General features: G+C 44.0%; 1 protein-coding gene across 3 annotated transcripts in view; it reads left to right on the forward strand.

The window, feature by feature from the left end:
* TRIM67 (tripartite motif containing 67) overlaps positions 1-17,907 on the forward strand; it is a 480,288-nt gene that overhangs the window by 348,077 nt on the left and 114,304 nt on the right. For 2 of the 3 annotated variants that reach the window (XR_011260520.1, XM_069606899.1), the window contains exons 5-6: positions 9,832-9,985; positions 12,572-12,729. Coding sequence is in view for 2 of the 3 variants with exons in the window: in XM_069606899.1 (XP_069463000.1) it covers positions 9,832-9,985; positions 12,572-12,729 (312 nt within the window). In the remaining variant the exon portion in view is untranslated. The remainder of the gene's footprint in view (positions 1-9,831; positions 9,986-12,571; positions 12,730-17,907) is intronic. The other variant, XM_069606900.1, reaches the window with a different exon arrangement.

A 17,907-nucleotide genomic window follows, 5' to 3' on the forward strand; every position in this document is an offset into this window, starting at 1 on the left:
CCTCCTGCACTGAGTGATTTCCCTCTCCCTGTGTCGACAGTTACAAATCTTGGGATTACTCTGCCATCTACTTTGTCTATGGCTGCTCAGGTTGGAGCAGTGTGTAAGGCTGGCCATTTTCATCTGAGGATTCTGTGATGGGTTTTACCCTTCTTGCCATGCCATCTTAGACCTCTGGTGGTGGCCTCACTGGTGCTGAGCCATATAGACTATTGTTTTCGGCTCAGCCGGCGGTGCTTATCCACCAGTTGCAGTTGATGCAGAATCTGGCCACTAAGGTGGCTACTAACACTCCTTATGGCACCCACATCACTCCGGTTCTGCATTCCCTCCACTGGCCTCCCGTCGCCAGGCGCATAGAATTTAAGGCGCTCTGCCTTGTTCATCGGGCCTTCTATCATCAGGGGGTGGACTATCTCTGGGATAAATTCCCTCCATATCTCCCTATCCGAGCCCTACGCTCGGGGAGTGACAATTTAATCTCTGTCCCTAGGATTCGTCTTTCTCGAGTGGGTGGTCGTGCCTTTTCTGTGACAGCTGCCAGACTCCTGACCACGCTCCCTCTGGTTCTGAGATCTACTCCTAACCATTTGCAATTTAGGCGCCTTTTGAAAACGCTTCTCTTCTGAATATCCTGGACCACCTAGCTGTGTTTGATGTCTTAGCGCCAAGATGCCTTCGGGCCTACAAGTGCTTTATAAAACTATATAACATAACAAATATTTTAAAGGAAAAAACATGAAATCTTACAGCTAAATTTAATAGCAAGGAAATCATCATATAATAAGAGCTGGATGGGTACGAGACAAAAAATTGAAGTTTTCCAAAGGGTAGAATCCAGTCATCTGAATCCTCTATAACCAATTAGTACAATGAGAAATATTTAATATCTAGTGGTTGAAAATCATTCAATGTCACAAAATCAAGGAATGGAGACCAGGCTTTATGAAACTTGGGTGATATGTTAGACAAGAGAGCTGATATTTTTTTCAGAGTTAAAGCTGTCCACATTCTGTTCCCCCAGTCTGATTTGGGGGAGTGTGGGAAGGAGGGGCTATGAGATTTCCAGTGTCTAGCTATAGTTAGTCTTTCTGCCACCAAACATTGTGCCAACAATTTCGAAGTGATCACATTTAGCCAACAAGTCTCCTCCATATTAATATCTTCCATCAAGATAACGGCCAAATCAAAAGGAAGGTCAGCCTTGGTAATTGTTTTAATATGCCAAAGAACATCCTTCCAAAAAGGTTTGCCCGTACAGTATTGCCACCCTATGTGAAAGAGATTCTCACAGAAGAAGGCACCTCCAGCAGAACAGAAGCTAGCGCAGCTACTTTTTATGTAACCATACTGGTGCAAGATACCATCAAAAACAGAGTTTGTATGCATTCTCTCTTCTTTGGGTAAAGGGTAAAGGCCTAACAGATGGTGGCTCTGGCCCATAGGTTATTCCAGGAAAGGAAGACTCTACTATGGGGGTCTGGAGATCCTTATCCCATTGGTACAAGGGTGATTAGTTGGACCAGCCTTTAACTGTTCTGAAGCACAAAGACCACATAACAGAGCTGCAAGGTATAGTTGGTGAGTATTGCAGGTAGAGCAGGGCAGCCCCCAAGACATCTATGCAAGTTACGCTTGATTTTGTGTATCATTGATTAGCCACCTCCTTGATTGAACAATAATAGAGCCTAAATGTTCATCTTCCCCTCGCCAGCCGGTGAGCAAGGTGTGTCCGCCCTCCCCCAGGTAACTCTAAGGACCTGACAAAGACATGAGGTTGAAATCTTGTTGTATCTTCACCTGAAGACATAGGAGACTTGAACTCTCCTCCAATACCCTCCACGGGACAGTAGAACAGAATGCCAGTAAGTGTGCGGGCTCAGCTCCCGGAAAGTATTTCCGGGTCAACCAAAGGTGGTTACTTGGCTATTCTGTGATGAACCGAGGCTGTATGCCACTTACCTGCACTAACAAACTGCGGTGAGACTTGCATGTCGCCCAATGCCACCCTGACCCAATCTTATTGGCTTGCATGTGCAGCAGTGGTCTCTGGTGTAGTGCTTTCCTGGAAGGGACACTCTTAAAGAAGGCACTACATGCAGCTTGTTTTCTCTTTGGCAGGAGAACACTCAGGATCTCAGGGTTGGGTTTGTTCCAGTTTGCAGGCATCACTTGGCAATCTGGAGGTTTGCCAGCATTTTAGGCTCATGTCCAACCCACTTAACACCAGGACAGGAATGCCCCACACTATCTCTGCACCTTCGCTGCTGCTCCAAGGCTGCACCCTGATAAGTGAACATGCATAGATTAAGGACAACCAACACTGGACATTTTTAAGTGCAGATAGGCAGTACGTCCAGCTGCGCTTAGGATGTGACCATGATGGGTGAAGTTCTAGAGTAGAGGCAGAGGAAGTAAAGGACAGTGGCAGGTTAGAGGCAAGGGAAAAATGTTAGCTTTGCTAGCTGGGATATATGGCTGGCTTGAGCAAATGCTGCTGACTGAGCACAGAATACAATCTATAGTCCACAGGTTTGAATCCTATTGAGGTAGAATCAGGATTTCAATCATCTGTCACTTACCAGAATTCGGGCAATCACGTTTCGGGATTGTTTTTTTCTTTTTAGTAGCACAGAGCTGAAACCTATGTTATTCTTGCCGGTGCAGCGCCAAACGCTCTTTTGGTGGCTAGCTTACCCTGTAGCCAAGCAGAGCCCAGAACTGATTACTTGAAGTTGCGGGCGCTTCCGTTTTGGTGCATTTTGTTGCGTCTCTTTGGATAGTGTGAGTACCATATGTTTGAGACGACACAAAGCTTTAAGATGTTTGGTTATTTGCCCACCCATTGATTGACCATGTATATAAAGTATTAGGCATTTCGCAGGCACTGCTATTAGATGCCCACAAAAGCCCAAACTGTTGCCATTGCCAATGCTTGTTTTTGGTATTGTAGTTATGATACAGCATGACACATAGTTTGCATTGAGCATGGTATTGTATAAGGGAAACTATAATGACATTTTTTTTAAAGCCTCCCAAAATACAACACAATCGCAGTTAGGCGAAGAGTAGACCTCAAGCTTGGGGGTTATTTTGTCAGCATCGATGTACTGTTAACCACAGGCCTTTTCCTCTAGCAAACATTAGTTTATGTTTTCATTATATTTTTATTAAATATTATACGATTTTTCTCAAAAAATAAAGAAATAGAACAATATAGTCAATAAGTACATTTCAGAGTGCACCTTTTCTCTCGTTTTATTTTGACATTTTTCTGGCGCAAAAAGCCTGCAGTCTCCCCTTAGATAGTCCAGCCCACCACAGAAGGCTTGCAGATTACATCTGACTCTCCAGCAAAGCCAGTTGCGCACCCCTGGCCTAGAGCCATCTGGAGGAAAACCTTCATTTTTGGAGGTTTGTGTTCTCTTTTATCTTTGCCGTAGTATCTACTAACTCCACTTCTGTCATTATTTTAAAAGATTTCTTTCAGTGGCCCGTGTCATAATACCCCCATGTTGGAGAACAAAACCCAAAATGTCATTTTCAGAATGGCCTGCAAAGGTTCCACTGTTGCGAGGCTATGCTGTCAATGCAGCTAATTAGACAAACAGCTCAAATGATCTATTCACATCCTTATAAAGTAACACCCTCCATGGCTGGCATGGAACAGTAAGGTTCCGCTGTCCTTCTGCTATCTGCTGCCTTTATGTATGCACAGTTAGACCAAAGGCGGAGGCTCGTGGATGCTCCACCATTACCACCTGGGTTAACTCCCTCAGGCTCAGAGTGGATTTCCCCTACAGACCCATCAATACTTTTCTCATTTCCTGTTGCTCGTCCTCTGCTGGGTAATACACAGGGAGGGAGGGTAGCTCATGATGACACTGAGGAGGGCGTTCTCTTGTTTGACAGGGCTTTTCATGAGAGGTGCACACGCCCCCTGCAGCTGAACATGAGACTGAGCAATACAATACATTTGAGCTAAAATGTTAATGAGCGATTATGGTGGATAATGTTTCAATTCAATTCAACTGGTGGTGGCTAATGGATTCCAAAGGTATTTCTTTTCCAGATGTCATTTCTAGTTTTATATGCTCATTGACTAAAATTTGATTTTGTTTTCTACTTTATTTTTTATGATTCCCATTTAGCGACTTATGTACGGGGTGATGAGGCTAATTATTTTCTGTCTGGCACTGATTTTCATCACATCTAATAACTTAGGTCTCATAGTTGTAGTCCCTCCTCTGAAGTAAGCTTTGTTACGTACATTTCGGATGTATCTAAGTGGTTTGAATCGAATGCTGGCATAATTCTTCACATCCTTAATATTGGTGTCTTCTCTGCAGTTTTAATGAAACTGTATTAGTTTTCGTTTTGGTATGTCCTGAGTTCTGGAAGTATTCATGATGGCATATGTAAGTGTGCTAAGCAATCACAGGAGGCATATTTACTATCATTGGAATTTGGTTGACATTCCCATCATACACAAGATATGGAAACAGATGGCATAACACACAAAGGTGGACAGGTCACGTTATTCAACAAAACGGAAAAGCTCCTAATCTAAACTGTTGCTCTCCCTTTGGAAAGAGAAAGCTATGATTGAGCAATTGTGGCCCTTTTGTAGTTTGGACATGAAATTGAATAAACAGACCATAAAGGGTGCTCTGTAATTGACCCCGGAAGCGAAACAAGACTAAGATTTAGTCCTGACAAAGATGACAGATTAACAACCGGTTGACCAAACAGTGAAATATCCTTTGACTGTGCTAGTGGGATACCATAACAAAGGAAACTTCGGTTGTTTTGAAGTTAGAAATTAAGGAACTGCCATGTAATTCCAGTTACATACTCGGGAGAGGGTAGATTAAAATTCAAAATCCCTACCCGAATGTGACCAGGGACTGTGCTATAGCACTAGAAATTGATAGCTCACTCCAATTTGGGGTCATTTTCTGGAAGCAGATTTAGCCGGCTGATATTGAAAACGGCTTGAACATTGTTGTCATTTAACAGCATGACAACTGTTTGACTAGAAATAGAGTTCTTTTAGTAGAGGGCTAACACACCTCTTTCTAATCATCTTAGATAAGCAGCCCATCACGACTCCTAGGGATAGATCCCGCAAGGGATAGCTTACTACTTCCAAAGGGAGAGCAACAGTTTAGATTAGGAGCTTCTCCATTTTGATGAATAATATTACCTGTCCACATTTGTGTGCTATGTTATTGTCATGTGGTGAGCGATGGCCACAATAATGCTATCAGCAGTTTTTCCTGATATATGATCGTTTTTTTTTTTAGCAACCACTCGGTTGCTGTGAATAGATAGATAATTTTTAGAAATGGTTCAACCCTTTCGACATTAATAGTTATTGTATTACTGTGGGATCGAATCTATGTTCTTTCATAGACTGACGTTTTTTCGATTGTATTTTTTTTTAACATTTTTTCGAAAAAACTCATCACATTTAAAAATATATATTTTTGGGGGTACCGCCGCAGACCCGCTCACCTATATTTTTCGCAGAGTTTTTTTGACGAAAAAAAGTTGCAGAAAAAACCCCATCGATAAAGGGTCCGTCGATGAAAGAACTGGGATCACCATCACCCATTAGACCAATACCTTTTTGTAGATACTCCATATCCTTGCTATCACATCTGTGAATATTTAGAGCATTGGCAATGGCAGAGCAAAACTATCTAGCTTTTGCTGAAGATCTAATAGAGGGTATCCTTTAAAATCCTTCAATTTTAGGTACAAATCTAGAAATTCAGTCCTTGACAAACAATGAGTGGAACAAATTGGAAATCCTTAAGAAAAACTGATCCGTACAGAGCTCCACGGAGCCCTGATGACAGAGTATCTCCATACCCATACAGTGCCCAATTGACTATTAATCCACATAAAACCTCACATCTTCAAGTTGAAAAAGGACATTGCTGACTTTACACGTGCAAAGATTTTCCCCTACATCACCGATGAGTATTATCAACAAGAATCCAAGTGAGAAGGGAGATGCTGTTCCAAAATTCCAGTAGCAAGTAGCAACAATTCAAAATTCAGGTCACGACCCGAAGATTGGAACTTCTCAAATACCAGCTCAAAGGATGAAACTAGGGCAAGTACCTCTTATTCACGGACGGAACAATGTTACCAAGAACAGCAGATTCAATTTGAAGACCAAAGACCTTTGGAAATATCACACCAAGCGCACAATCTTTTTTGCACCAACATGGCAGAGCAAGAGGAGGAGATCGTTGGCAGAACGATTCTCCAAGGATCACCAGAAGCCAGGGACGAGGGGGTTTCCCCCAAAGACAGATTAGTCCTCATTTTATCAACCCACATTCTCACACAATCTGAGTCCTGAGTGCTACAAAAAGGCCTGTCCTTTATTCCCACTGCTAGGTATGATGCCTTCCAGACTCAAATTAAATGACACAATTACTCAGAAAAATAAGGCTTAAACAATATTTGGGAGATCAGGAGATTATAAAACACACAGATACCACAAGTCTCCATACTCCATCATGGGTTTATCCACCCCCACAAAGTGTGACCCTGAGAATCCATCACATTTGAACAAGCTATTTCAACCCTGGGCCCACATCAGTCACATCAGTTTAACAGAGAACTATGGCCTGATTACAAGGTAATACCGTGATCACATTACGTTACTTTTCGGGTCTGCTTGATTCCAAGTCATGTGACCCGAAGGTGCCATAGGACTCCCTAGGAATTTTGATTATTCCATGTTATAATTACAACAGGAGGTAATGACTGCAAGTGAAAATGCTTTTGTGTGGCAGTATGGGATTTCAGTGCGAATGATTGGTGAATAATATGTAAATGCATTTGGTCCGTAAAATGGATATTCATTTTAAATCTATCCTGTGGATATTGGTGTTTAAATCTATTGGCTTCCAGTGAGGTTGTCTAGATTTGCACTTGTGCTGTGCTTAATAACGAAGTCCATGGAAGCCATTTTGGAGAGAGGATTATGAAAAGGTAGAACTAGTGTTGGGCTACAAAATGGCCCTTGGATGACTGGGCCGCCTTGCAGATGAATCCCTATTTCTCCCGCAGCAACTACTGTGGCGCCCCCCCTAGTGAGTCACTTGGGTTAGTATACAAACCTGGAGACTGATGCATTGTCATTTTGTAGTATGTGCTACGTTGGGAGGTTGATTTGCTCTAACCTCCACTTTTTGGGCAGTTGTCCAATTGAGCGCTTTTGATGTTAGCAGTTTGCCCTGCTCTTTTTTCAATAGCAACTCTTGGGAAAACCCCACATGCAGCTCTGGGGGCAATGGCCATGTAAGTTGGACTAATGCTCATGTATGTGTATGTTCCTAAATTTGGGGATTTGTCCATGCACGACACCCATGTATTGGTGTTCATTAAATTGAATATTACCTCTGATTCTTTTGCTCGTGAATATGTTTCTCTCAACGTTGCTGCAGAAGTCAGTAAAACCAACATGTGCATTTTGCTTTATTTTATCAAATTTTTTCCTAGCATCCTCTGTACCTTTTAGGGAGCAGGTGTCTGTGCAGGAACCTTTATTTTGTATTTATTTCTTTACTTATTCATAAGAATATAGGGCCTGATTACGGGTTTGGTGGTTAAACTGTTTTTCTGTATCCCTTCAGTCCCCTTTCCAGCACTTTGTCCGCACTTCCTTGCACTTGCCTGTTGTTTATTATTTATCTTATTTATTCCACTTCCCATGTACTGCACTTTCCCTTCTCCCTTTTCCCCCTTGCACTCTTCCTTTTTTCCCCCTTTCCCATGCACTTGCGCAGTCTGGATGACACCTGGCCTAGTAAGATCGTTTTCTGTCCTCCCTTTGTGCCCCCCCCCCGCCTCGTCGCGCCTTGAAACACTTGTGTATACGCGCGTTATAAATGCCATATCATATATCATATCAAACATCCGGGAGGTTTTATTACTGGCTTCATTACCACTCCGCCAAATCCCGAGTTTCAAAGATGCAACTTCTCTTTTACGCCTGATTTTGTGTGCCAGTAAATACTGCCACACAAAAGCATTTTAACTTGCAGTCATTACCTCATGTTGTAATTACAACATGGAATAATCTAAATTCCTAGGGAGTCCTATGGCACCTTCGGGTCACATGACTTGGAATCATGCTGACCTGACGAAAAGTTTCGTCATAAGGTCACGTATTACCTTGTAATCAGGCCATAGTTCTCTGTTAAACTGATGTGGGCATAGGGTTTACCCTCAGGTTCACCCTGCTTTCTTCTTTTCAGCACCTCATAAATAGAGGGCGGGAAGAGGTTCATTTTTGCTGATAATTCGCAGTTGAGTCCATTCTTGGTCCATGAGGGCCCCAGTCTCTCGAAAGCTGAAGACATCTCCCTAAGGCTCCTGGCTGGCCTAAGAGCTGCCAGGCTGAAAGGCTCAGGGCATTGTGCTCCGAAGAGCTTCCGACCAAAGCTCACCCTCATTTGAGATTTTCCTAAGCTCGATCTAACATGCCTGTCTTTAGAACTTTCCTGGGCGTGGCTGAATGCAGCAAGGAGATAGAATGGGGGAGCGCTGGTAACTCTTCCCTGGGTATTACTGGAGACCACATTGCCTCCCACCACCTGTGAAGGTAGATGCAGGATAGCAACCAGCCAGCTCACACAGCTGCCCGGCCTCCAAGTGCTGCTAGTTTTTTTTAGACAGGAGCACTGGCGTACCCTTCAGCCACTAGCTTGCCAGACCTGGACCTCCCAACTCCCCCATGCCCAGCTACCTCCTGGTCACAATCCTGAAACCCCAGATGAAATGCCCCTTCGGTTGATTAGTGTGCTGTGACGTATATTCAACATGTGGACCGAACGTTCACTTTATTTTATTTATTTATTGTTCATTTGTAACGCGCCTATGCACAAGTGTTGCGAGGCGCAACTAGGCAAGAGGGCGGGTGGACAGGGAGGTCATGGAGGACAGAAAGGTAAGGATCCTAATAGATTGTGAAACATTCAAATCGAATTGCAAGCATTGCAAATGTATAATTTTCATGAAATGGTCATCTCATTATAGGTTGTGGTATACGTGCCCGCTCCACCTCCTCTGCGCGTAGGACTGCAAATACTGGGTACAGGTGTTCCTGGGAGCGACTTGGCTTGCGTGATGAGGATACACTGTAGCAACAGTTATTTCACCCGCCCCAGTTCTTTCATTGATGCCTGTCTGTTCCACGGTTCCTTAAAACAAATGTGGGTGAAAGCACTGCCCATGCGCGACTCACACTCTCAAACCGCCATGGCAGTGGAGCCAAAATGGAAGATCTGAAAGCAGAGCGAGTTCCATGGCACACCAACCTCTTCTGACTTCTCTTTGGAATCTCTGCTCATTGCATAGCTGTCCGGTGGTCAGAAAGATATATTGTGAGTGCACAATGCACAGGCATCCCTCGATAATTTAGGGATATTCATCACTGTGAACAGAAAGGCTAGATTACAAATCAAGTGGGACACAGACACGCGAGGGTGAGGGCGCCAGAGGTTCAGAGGGATAGAATTAGATGGAGTCATTGAAAACATCAATGGGGCAGGTCGGGCTCTGTAGTTGCAGTTAAGAGGACCAGCTGGTAGTGACACACTTTTGCTTTGACTCTTGCTCTCTGACCCACTTTCACAGGATGTGGACCGTGGCGGTGTGTATGGCTTTCACAGGCTGATCAATGCAGTGTAATCGCAACCACTGAAACCATTTAGAAGTTCTGCACCCGCTGATGTTTTTAGACTTGGCCATGCTTTGGAGAGGTGGGTATCACGTGGTGGCTGAAAGCGGTCTGCTTTCTTTCAGATCTCTGATGCTTTGATCAAACGCGTCCAGGTGTCTCAGGAGCAGTGGGTGAAAGGGGCCTTGGAGCCGAAAGTGTCCTCCGAGTTCGACCTGACTTTGGACAACGATCCTCTGCTCCAGTCCATCCACCAGTTGGATTTCGTTCAAATGAAAAGTAAGGCTTGGTTTCTTTTGTTAGATCCCCTCTGTTTACCTGCAGAAAAAAATGCACCAGCTGTTTAGAATAAATAAAACTCCACGTGGGAGCACGAAAAAGTTCCTTTCAGGGCTCCCACTCAACCATGCAGAAAGGCGTAGGGGTCCCAGTCACTCATAGAGAGAAGCACAGGTGCATATCACACACATGGGTGTTCTGGGCTCTATCTCTGGGCCACAGGACAAGCAGCAGAGACTTTCCACCACATGAGCTTGACATGGTCGGGGGGGGGGGGGTCTCCCATGGGTGGAAAATCCCTGCTGGTGTGGTGCGCCTGCGCCCACACCACCTGGAAACAGGCGATGCACACGGCTGCATTTGCACGAGGATCAGCCCCATGCAATTACAGCCTGCTCACAAGGCTTACTGACTCCAGACAGCAAATCAGTATATATCAGAGCCAACAGAGACCAGACGAAACCCAGCGGTGTCCACCTTAAGCTCCTCTTACATTGAGCGTTCTATTGCGGGGATAGGGGTTCCTACAAGTCTCCCTGACACCGACAAGTGTGCGAGACACTCAACAACCACCTCTCAGTGAAAGGTCACCAGGCACCCTCTCCCTACCTGAAATCGGGTCACCAGACAAACCCCCTCGCCCTAGACAAAGGCAATTTCCTCAAGTACTCCTTGGGACTGCTAGATGGAGATGGTTGGGCCGATAAGAAATGTGTTGATCAATGCAAAAGCAAGAGTTTGCTCTTCACATGTAGTGTAATAGGGTGAAAGAGTTACAAATAACATTTATTTATTTATTATTTATTTATTTGGTTAGTTTTTCACACTGGGTGTTTCACATTGGTTTAGTTGTTTCTCCTGAGGAAGGTTCAGTATTGACAACGATTGAGAACCGAAACATGTTGAGTATGTAATCAGCAACATAGTGATTGTGTTGTCTGAAGTGTATCCAGCGAGGAGAAGCTGTTTTTTTTTACATATGAATGTAGTTGTTAAAAAATGTGATGCTATTTATTTGTATTTGGGAATTAATGTTCATAATTGATATGTGTTTGTTCTTTTTCCCTTTCCTACTTCCCCTTTTTTACTGTGATATATGTGGGGGTTTGTTTACACCTTTTAACATTCTAAACAAAATGTGTAGATCAGCCCATTTGTGGCTGTTTTACTTTTTATGTCTTCAAAAAATTCTATTTTTGTAGGGAAAAAGAAAAAACAATAAAATATATTTTGTGTAAATAATTAAGATGGAGAATGGGCCAGCTCTGTTAAAAGTGAATCAGGCTTCCGGCTTTGCATCTCTGGTTTGAACTATGGTAGTTCAGGGGCGTGGCCAAGAACAGATTTGAAAACAAGCAGGAAAAACATGAAAAGGGAGCAACTCTGCATGCCCCCTCAATAGAGACGGTATGCGAAGGTGGCAGAAGATCTGGGTAGGTTGTAGAGGGTGCACATAGCAAAGTTGAGTATTTCACTGAGAGGAGCGAAAGAGTAAAGAGGGAGGCCCTTGACTAGGCTAGAGCAGTAGTCCAGTCTCCTGTGTACCAGAGCATAGGTTGGGCTGAGTGGAGGTTGGGCAGAGCGGAGGTTGGGCAGAGCGGAGGTTGGGCAGAGCGGAGGTTGGGCAGAGCGGAGTTTGGGCAGAGCGGAGTTTGGGCAGAGTGGAGGTTGGGCAGAGTGGAGGTTGGGCAGAGTGGAGGTTGGGCTGAGTGAAGGTTGGGCAGAGCGGAGGTTGGAGCAGTAGTCCAATCTACTGTGTACCAAAACGGAGGTTGGGCAGAGTGGAGTTTGGGCAGAGGGGAGGTTGGGCAGAGGGGAGGTTGGGCAGAGTGGTGGTTGGGCTGAGTGAAGGTTGGGCAGAGCGGAGGTTGGGCAGAGCAGAGGTTGGGCAGAGGGGAGGTTGGGCAGAGTGGAGGTTGGGCAGAGTGGTGGTTGAGGTGCATGTAGACCTTCCTGATAATTAGAAGGTTGATCCTGGAGGAGATGACAGTGACGCATTGTTGAAGCTTGAGTTCACTCTCATACGGGATCCCAGTGGTGCAAGACTTTGGTAATGGCATTCAGCGATGAGGAGGAGAGGAGATGAGGCATGGGAGAGGAGGGTTGGCATTGGCAGACGGGCGCAAGATCATTTTAATCTTAGATGCATTTAGCATTAGCCAGTGCAGTGTCATCCAATGTTGGATTTGGCAATGCAGTTGCTGATGCACTCGCGGGTGCCAGGTGGTTAAGAAGAAGAAATAGACGCGAGTATCATCAGCAAAGAGTTGATATGAAAAGCTAAAGGAAGAGGTGGTTTTGCCAAGAGACGAGGGTTACAGAGTCAAGAAAAGTGAGCCCAAAACTGATGATGCTTGTGGTAAGAGTGGTTGGTGTTAGAGTCACAGTAAATGGAGAAGGAGCTGTCTGAGAGATATGAGGCCACCCAATTGGGTTCTGTGTCCTTGATGCCAAAAGATGAAACAGTTTGGAGTATCAATGGATGGTCCAAAGTGTTGCTGGCGGGAGAGAGGGATTGAGTAGGAACATATGTTGGTTGCTGACAGTTTATAAGGTAAGGGCAGAGTTACACTAATCTGTACACAGTTCCTGTTACAGTGCCCCCCGTCCCAATACTGCAACTAGAAAAATGCTGCACCCGTAACAACAGTGTGACGCTTGCCTGGAGGATGCCGCCTTTCATCCAGAATCCCGTCGAAGGCTACATTCTAGAGCTTGATGATGGAAATGGAGGACAATTTAGGGTAAGATTTACATTGCTATCACATGTGGAAACATAGAAGGCTACATTCTGAGTTTATTCTAAAATTGGTTGCCATGGAGGAGGATGGCCACAATTGGTAAGGCAGGATGTTTGTAATTCTCAGTGGTTAATGATGTGCAAGTCTGGATGCCCACCTATGGGGCCCAATGCACAAGGATTTACATTGGAGCAATTGCGAAATGCTTGTGAGCGTCTCTGTTTGGCTTCTGCCACCCTACACCTGATTAACAAGGCCTAAAACCTAGGAAAATCTGGAGATGCCTTGAGCATATCCAAGTTGCAAAGGGGCAAATGTGATTCACAAGGATTTGCTCAAAGGCATCTCACTCCTCCAGGTGCTCTCCAGTTTTTGGTTTTCTGGATCAGCTGTATGCTAGCAGGGGCAAATCAGAGATATTCCCAGGACTCTCGGATTTTCTCTGGTGCAGATCTTTGTGAAATCAGACCCTAGATCTATTTTTTATCTTGTTGTGGTACTATTGTTGTTTCAAAACAGCTGTAGAATCCTTTAAAGAACAGTAGGAGTATCACACAGTTGTTCAATAAGAGGGGGTGTGGCCATCGTACTTGCATAGAGTACCTTTTGTGAACAACATTGTGAAGCAAATTGTCTTGATGTAAATAGACACCAAACAAAATATGCACAGACCCAATAGCGGGGGAAACTACAACATAAATATGGAAAGAATCAATATCATTCGCAGATGTCGGCCATTGCCTTTTTGTTATATGGATGTACTCCATTGGGATTAATGATGCATGCCAAGATGCCTGTTTATTTATAGGGTATAAATTAAGTTGGGGTCTGGTGGGTGCGCCGCAGGGGGTCTCCGCCGCAATTAATATAAAACACTTTTTTCCAGAGTTCACTATTTTAACATAGTCAATGAATTCATATACATGACCGAGTAGTGTTTACTCAACAATTATCCAGTCAATTGATTCACGTTTATTGATGGTTAGGCTACTAATGTGATCTGGGAGAGAAGAATTTACAATATTGAAGAACTTTTCAACTTGAAACGGGCCATCAGGTCAGGGGTGGATTAAGTGGCCTCTATTCCTGCTCTCAATACAATAATCAATAATAAGAATATTTATAGTAAAACGGAAGGTAGAGTATTTGTGGGGTTTTGTCCTGCGGATAATGGATTGAAGCGGTTGTCTGTGGAGTGGTCATTGATCTGCGCCACAGGAAAGACGCCCGAGCCCGCAAGTGCTGGAGTGCAGCTTTTAATAGGTATGGACTTTTGCAGCCCGCTCGACCATATGGAAAAATGCAACAAGATCTAGTACAAACAAAAGGCTTGAGCTACAGCCGGTAAGATAGCTCAGCAGGTTGAGCATTCGCTACCAAGGTTTATGTGTGATCTGCAGGTTACGCCATTGATCAGGACCTGAAGCTCAAATTCGCCATACTGCCTCAGTATAACGCACTGAGAGCTGGGTGTTTGGTCATGTAGTATTTATATAGTCTATGAGGTAAACACCACACGAATATGGGTGGAGGTAAATATGTGTTTTGCAACATGCAACGCTGTATGTGCCATAAGTAAAGAAATGCAGTCCAATGGAACTTTGCCCCAAATAAATACATGGGATCCTTCTGTCACTCACATTAATGCACATCTATGGAGATGCGCAGTGAGCGGAGGGTCATTAATGACGCTTTTATGCTTTCTTTTCCTACAAGGGGCAGCAGTAGTGTAAATCCAGATTGTTATATATGCATTTCCATCCCATAAACAGTGATAGAATTGCATTAGGATTTTCAAAAAATGGCAATGGGTATTTCTGAAATATTTCACGTGGTATTATTTTCTGCACAACTTTTCCTATAATCAGTAAAGTCATGATGAGTATGAACCTCTAAGCAGACTACACTCTTCTGTCTACTATTTAAGACTATTTGAATTATTTTTATTCTCTTGATTTCCTTTGATTAATTGGAATGCAAACCTTGGAAATACAGAAGATCTGCATACTTTGTAGCAGTTTACACACAAGGGTTCATACTAGTTTCTGACAGGGCACTGCCAGAATATTCTTTGTGACATGCTAATCCCTCTGGCCGTTCCCACCCACTTCCTGCCCGCCCAAAAAACATACTCCTGGGATCTCTTTGAGCTAGCTTTATCAAGCCTTACCATCAAAGTGTGTGTTCGAGGTGCCTGCCAGTGTTTTGTCAAAGCTGTCTTCCAAGAATTAATTGGAGCTGTGAACATGCTACTGGTGTAATATAAATGTCAATCAGGTCTGCCTTCAGACACCCGATTTATAAGCACTATGATGTCCTGCATCGAAGTCCTGTTAAAAACAAGCATTGTAATTGCATTGTAATTGTAAAATTGTAAAAGCCAACCGTTTTGGCATGTATAAAAGTATTAGGCATTTGCCAGGCACTGCAATTATATGCTCAGGTACTGGTAGCACTGGTAGCATTGTGCAGCTGTTGTAATTGATGGGCAGTTAATACCATTAATACCACTATGGTAGTGCCTGGCAAATGCCTTTCCCAAACCTACACAAAAGCCATGGCACACCAGTCTTTTATTTAACAAACTTTGTTACCATATGTCAGATAAAAGGACAATGTAAAAAACAAATGAATCCCACATGTCACTGTTACGGTAAATCCATGATGCATGCACACTACTGCTAGACAACCTGCAAAAATATTCAATCATCCTGTCAGTTATACTGTTTGCAAATCCGTGAAACCAATTGCATTTTATTTTTCATTTCCTCTCCATACGGACCCGTTGTTTTTTGTTTTGAAGATGGAGGGCTTGATAAAAATGGATGAAAGAAATTGGAGATATTGAGAGAGAGAGAGAGAGAGAGAGAGAGAGAGAGAGAGAGAGAGAGAGAGAGAGAGAAAAAGAGTGCGTGCGTGCGTGCGTGTGCGTGGAGATGAGTCTACCAGACTATATAACCACTGTGACGAACACTGATTTGGACCACAAGAAGTGCAATGGATAGCAAAGGCTTCTATTTGGTATGCTTGAAATTGTAGCACAAATCGGCTCAATGGTGATCCCACCATGAAAGTAAAACAGAGAGAAAGTGAGTGAAGGCAAGGGCCCAGCGCATGCGGTACCCGTCAGAGATGTGGTTCAGCAGCAGAAGCTTCCAAACAACAACAGTGCGATAAGTACCAATATGAAAGAAAGACTTTATGCAAATAGCAACCTTCACCAAAATCACTAAACACACTAATAACTCAGCCCAAAGGAAAAGCACACAGAAAAACAGGGCGAATATATATTCTATGTACACAGAAACAAATGGAATTGTACTGCAGGAGGAATACACAAATTAACAAATAGATGAAGGAAAAAGAAAAACATAAGACTAAAATGTTTATTTTAAAATGTCTTTTGGTAAGTTGGGAAAAAGAGTGTGAGGCAAACTCTATGGCCCAAGGTAAAGGCCTGATGGTTAGGGTACCTAAATCTGCACGGGAAGGGGCACCTAGTCCATGAGGTAACTACCACAGCCTCTTAAGCTGACTCAAGTGTGTCAAGCAGCCTTCTTGGGGATTCCCTTTGAATGTTATGTTATGTTACTTTGCATTTATATAGCGCTTTATGTACCATTGGTATGGTCTCAAGGCGCTGGTAGGTTGAACGCCCTCGGGAACCGAAGTTCAAGTCAGTAGAGAGAGTTGAGAGAGTCAAAAGGTGCATGTGAGCACTGGATATGTGTGCAGCTGGTGTGGCATTCGTGTGATAGCTGCTTTTTAGCGGTTGGTGTGGTGGTTGAGAGATCAGGAGTATGTGTTCGTTCTGGCAGGTTGTAATCCAGACAGATTCTGGCTGCGTTAGGGCTGAGGAGAACGCCTAGGTTGGAGGGTATGTAACCAGCAGTGTTTAGTTAGGTGATGGGGAGTATGAGGCAGAGGATGGAATGAGAACAGCTATAAGTAAGCGTGGAGATGTGAATATGGTGGTTTACCTTAGGTGCTTGAGATCGAGCTCACTCCAATAGATCCGTGTACTCAATTTTTTCCCATGTACTCAGACTATTCCGTGCATTATGACCGTTTCAAGCACTCAGACCGTTCCTTCAATGCTCTTTCAGATGTTGCATGCCCTCCAAACCATTCCATGTAAGTCACGCCATTCTATGCACTCCAATCCGTTCGATGCACTGCAATCCGTTTCATGCACTCCAATCCATTTCATGCACTCCAATCCATTTCATGCACTCCATTCCGTTCCATGCGCTCGCATCAGTTCTATGCACTCCAATTCGTCCCAAGCACTCCAATCCGTTCCAGGTATTTCGACCATTTTATGCACTCCAACCATTTTATGGACTGCTCCTTCAATTTGTTCTACCCACGTTATCCTTTCTCCATGCATCATCCATCCACATACGTCATCTTCACACGTTCTATCCACTTAACTGATTCCACCCATTTCACACATTCCATCCACTTCACCCGTTCCACCCACTTCACCGGTTCCAAACACATCACCCGTTCATCCACCTACTTCATCCTTTCTACCATTTCACCCATTCTACATCAATTCATCTGTTCCAACCTCATACTTCACCCGTTCCATCCACATATAGGAAATGACCGGGGGGCTTGAATGGGGGAATTAATAGCAAATGAGTGGGACTCCATTGTATGTATGTATGTATGTATTTTATTTTTGTATAGCGGCGGTAGCCCGAGGGCATCAGGGCGCTTAGACTTACAACACAGCAGATGCATGACAGACAATAAATAACGGTTACTGCGGCCTAGTGAGTGCCCCTGAACACTGCTTTCCCCCTATTCAGCATCTAAAGAGATGTGTCTTCAACCGCTTCCTGAAAACAAGATGATTTACTTCGGACCTAAGAGTTTCAGGAACGCTGTTCCACAATTTAGGAGCCAGCACCAGAAAAGATCTGCCCAACCCGGATTTCAACTTGAACATAGGTACAGTCAAGAGGCACTTTCCCCCCGAGCGTAGACTTCTACTGGAAGTCTGTGTAAGTCTGTGTAAGCAGGGTAAGAATCACAAAGGCAGCAAAACAAGGATTATTTTCCAGTTGTTCTGTGATCACACCTTTCCAAGTGCAGGCTGGCCCCCAGGTCACAGGCGAGCACTGTCCCACCTAATTCAGAGCGATTGCCGCCGCCCCCCCACCTCACATTCAT

Source organism: Ambystoma mexicanum, chromosome 4p (genome assembly GCF_040938575.1).
Source record: "Ambystoma mexicanum isolate Mex_15411 chromosome 4p, UKY_AmexF1_1, whole genome shotgun sequence".
Lineage (NCBI taxonomy): Eukaryota > Metazoa > Chordata > Amphibia > Caudata > Ambystomatidae > Ambystoma > Ambystoma mexicanum.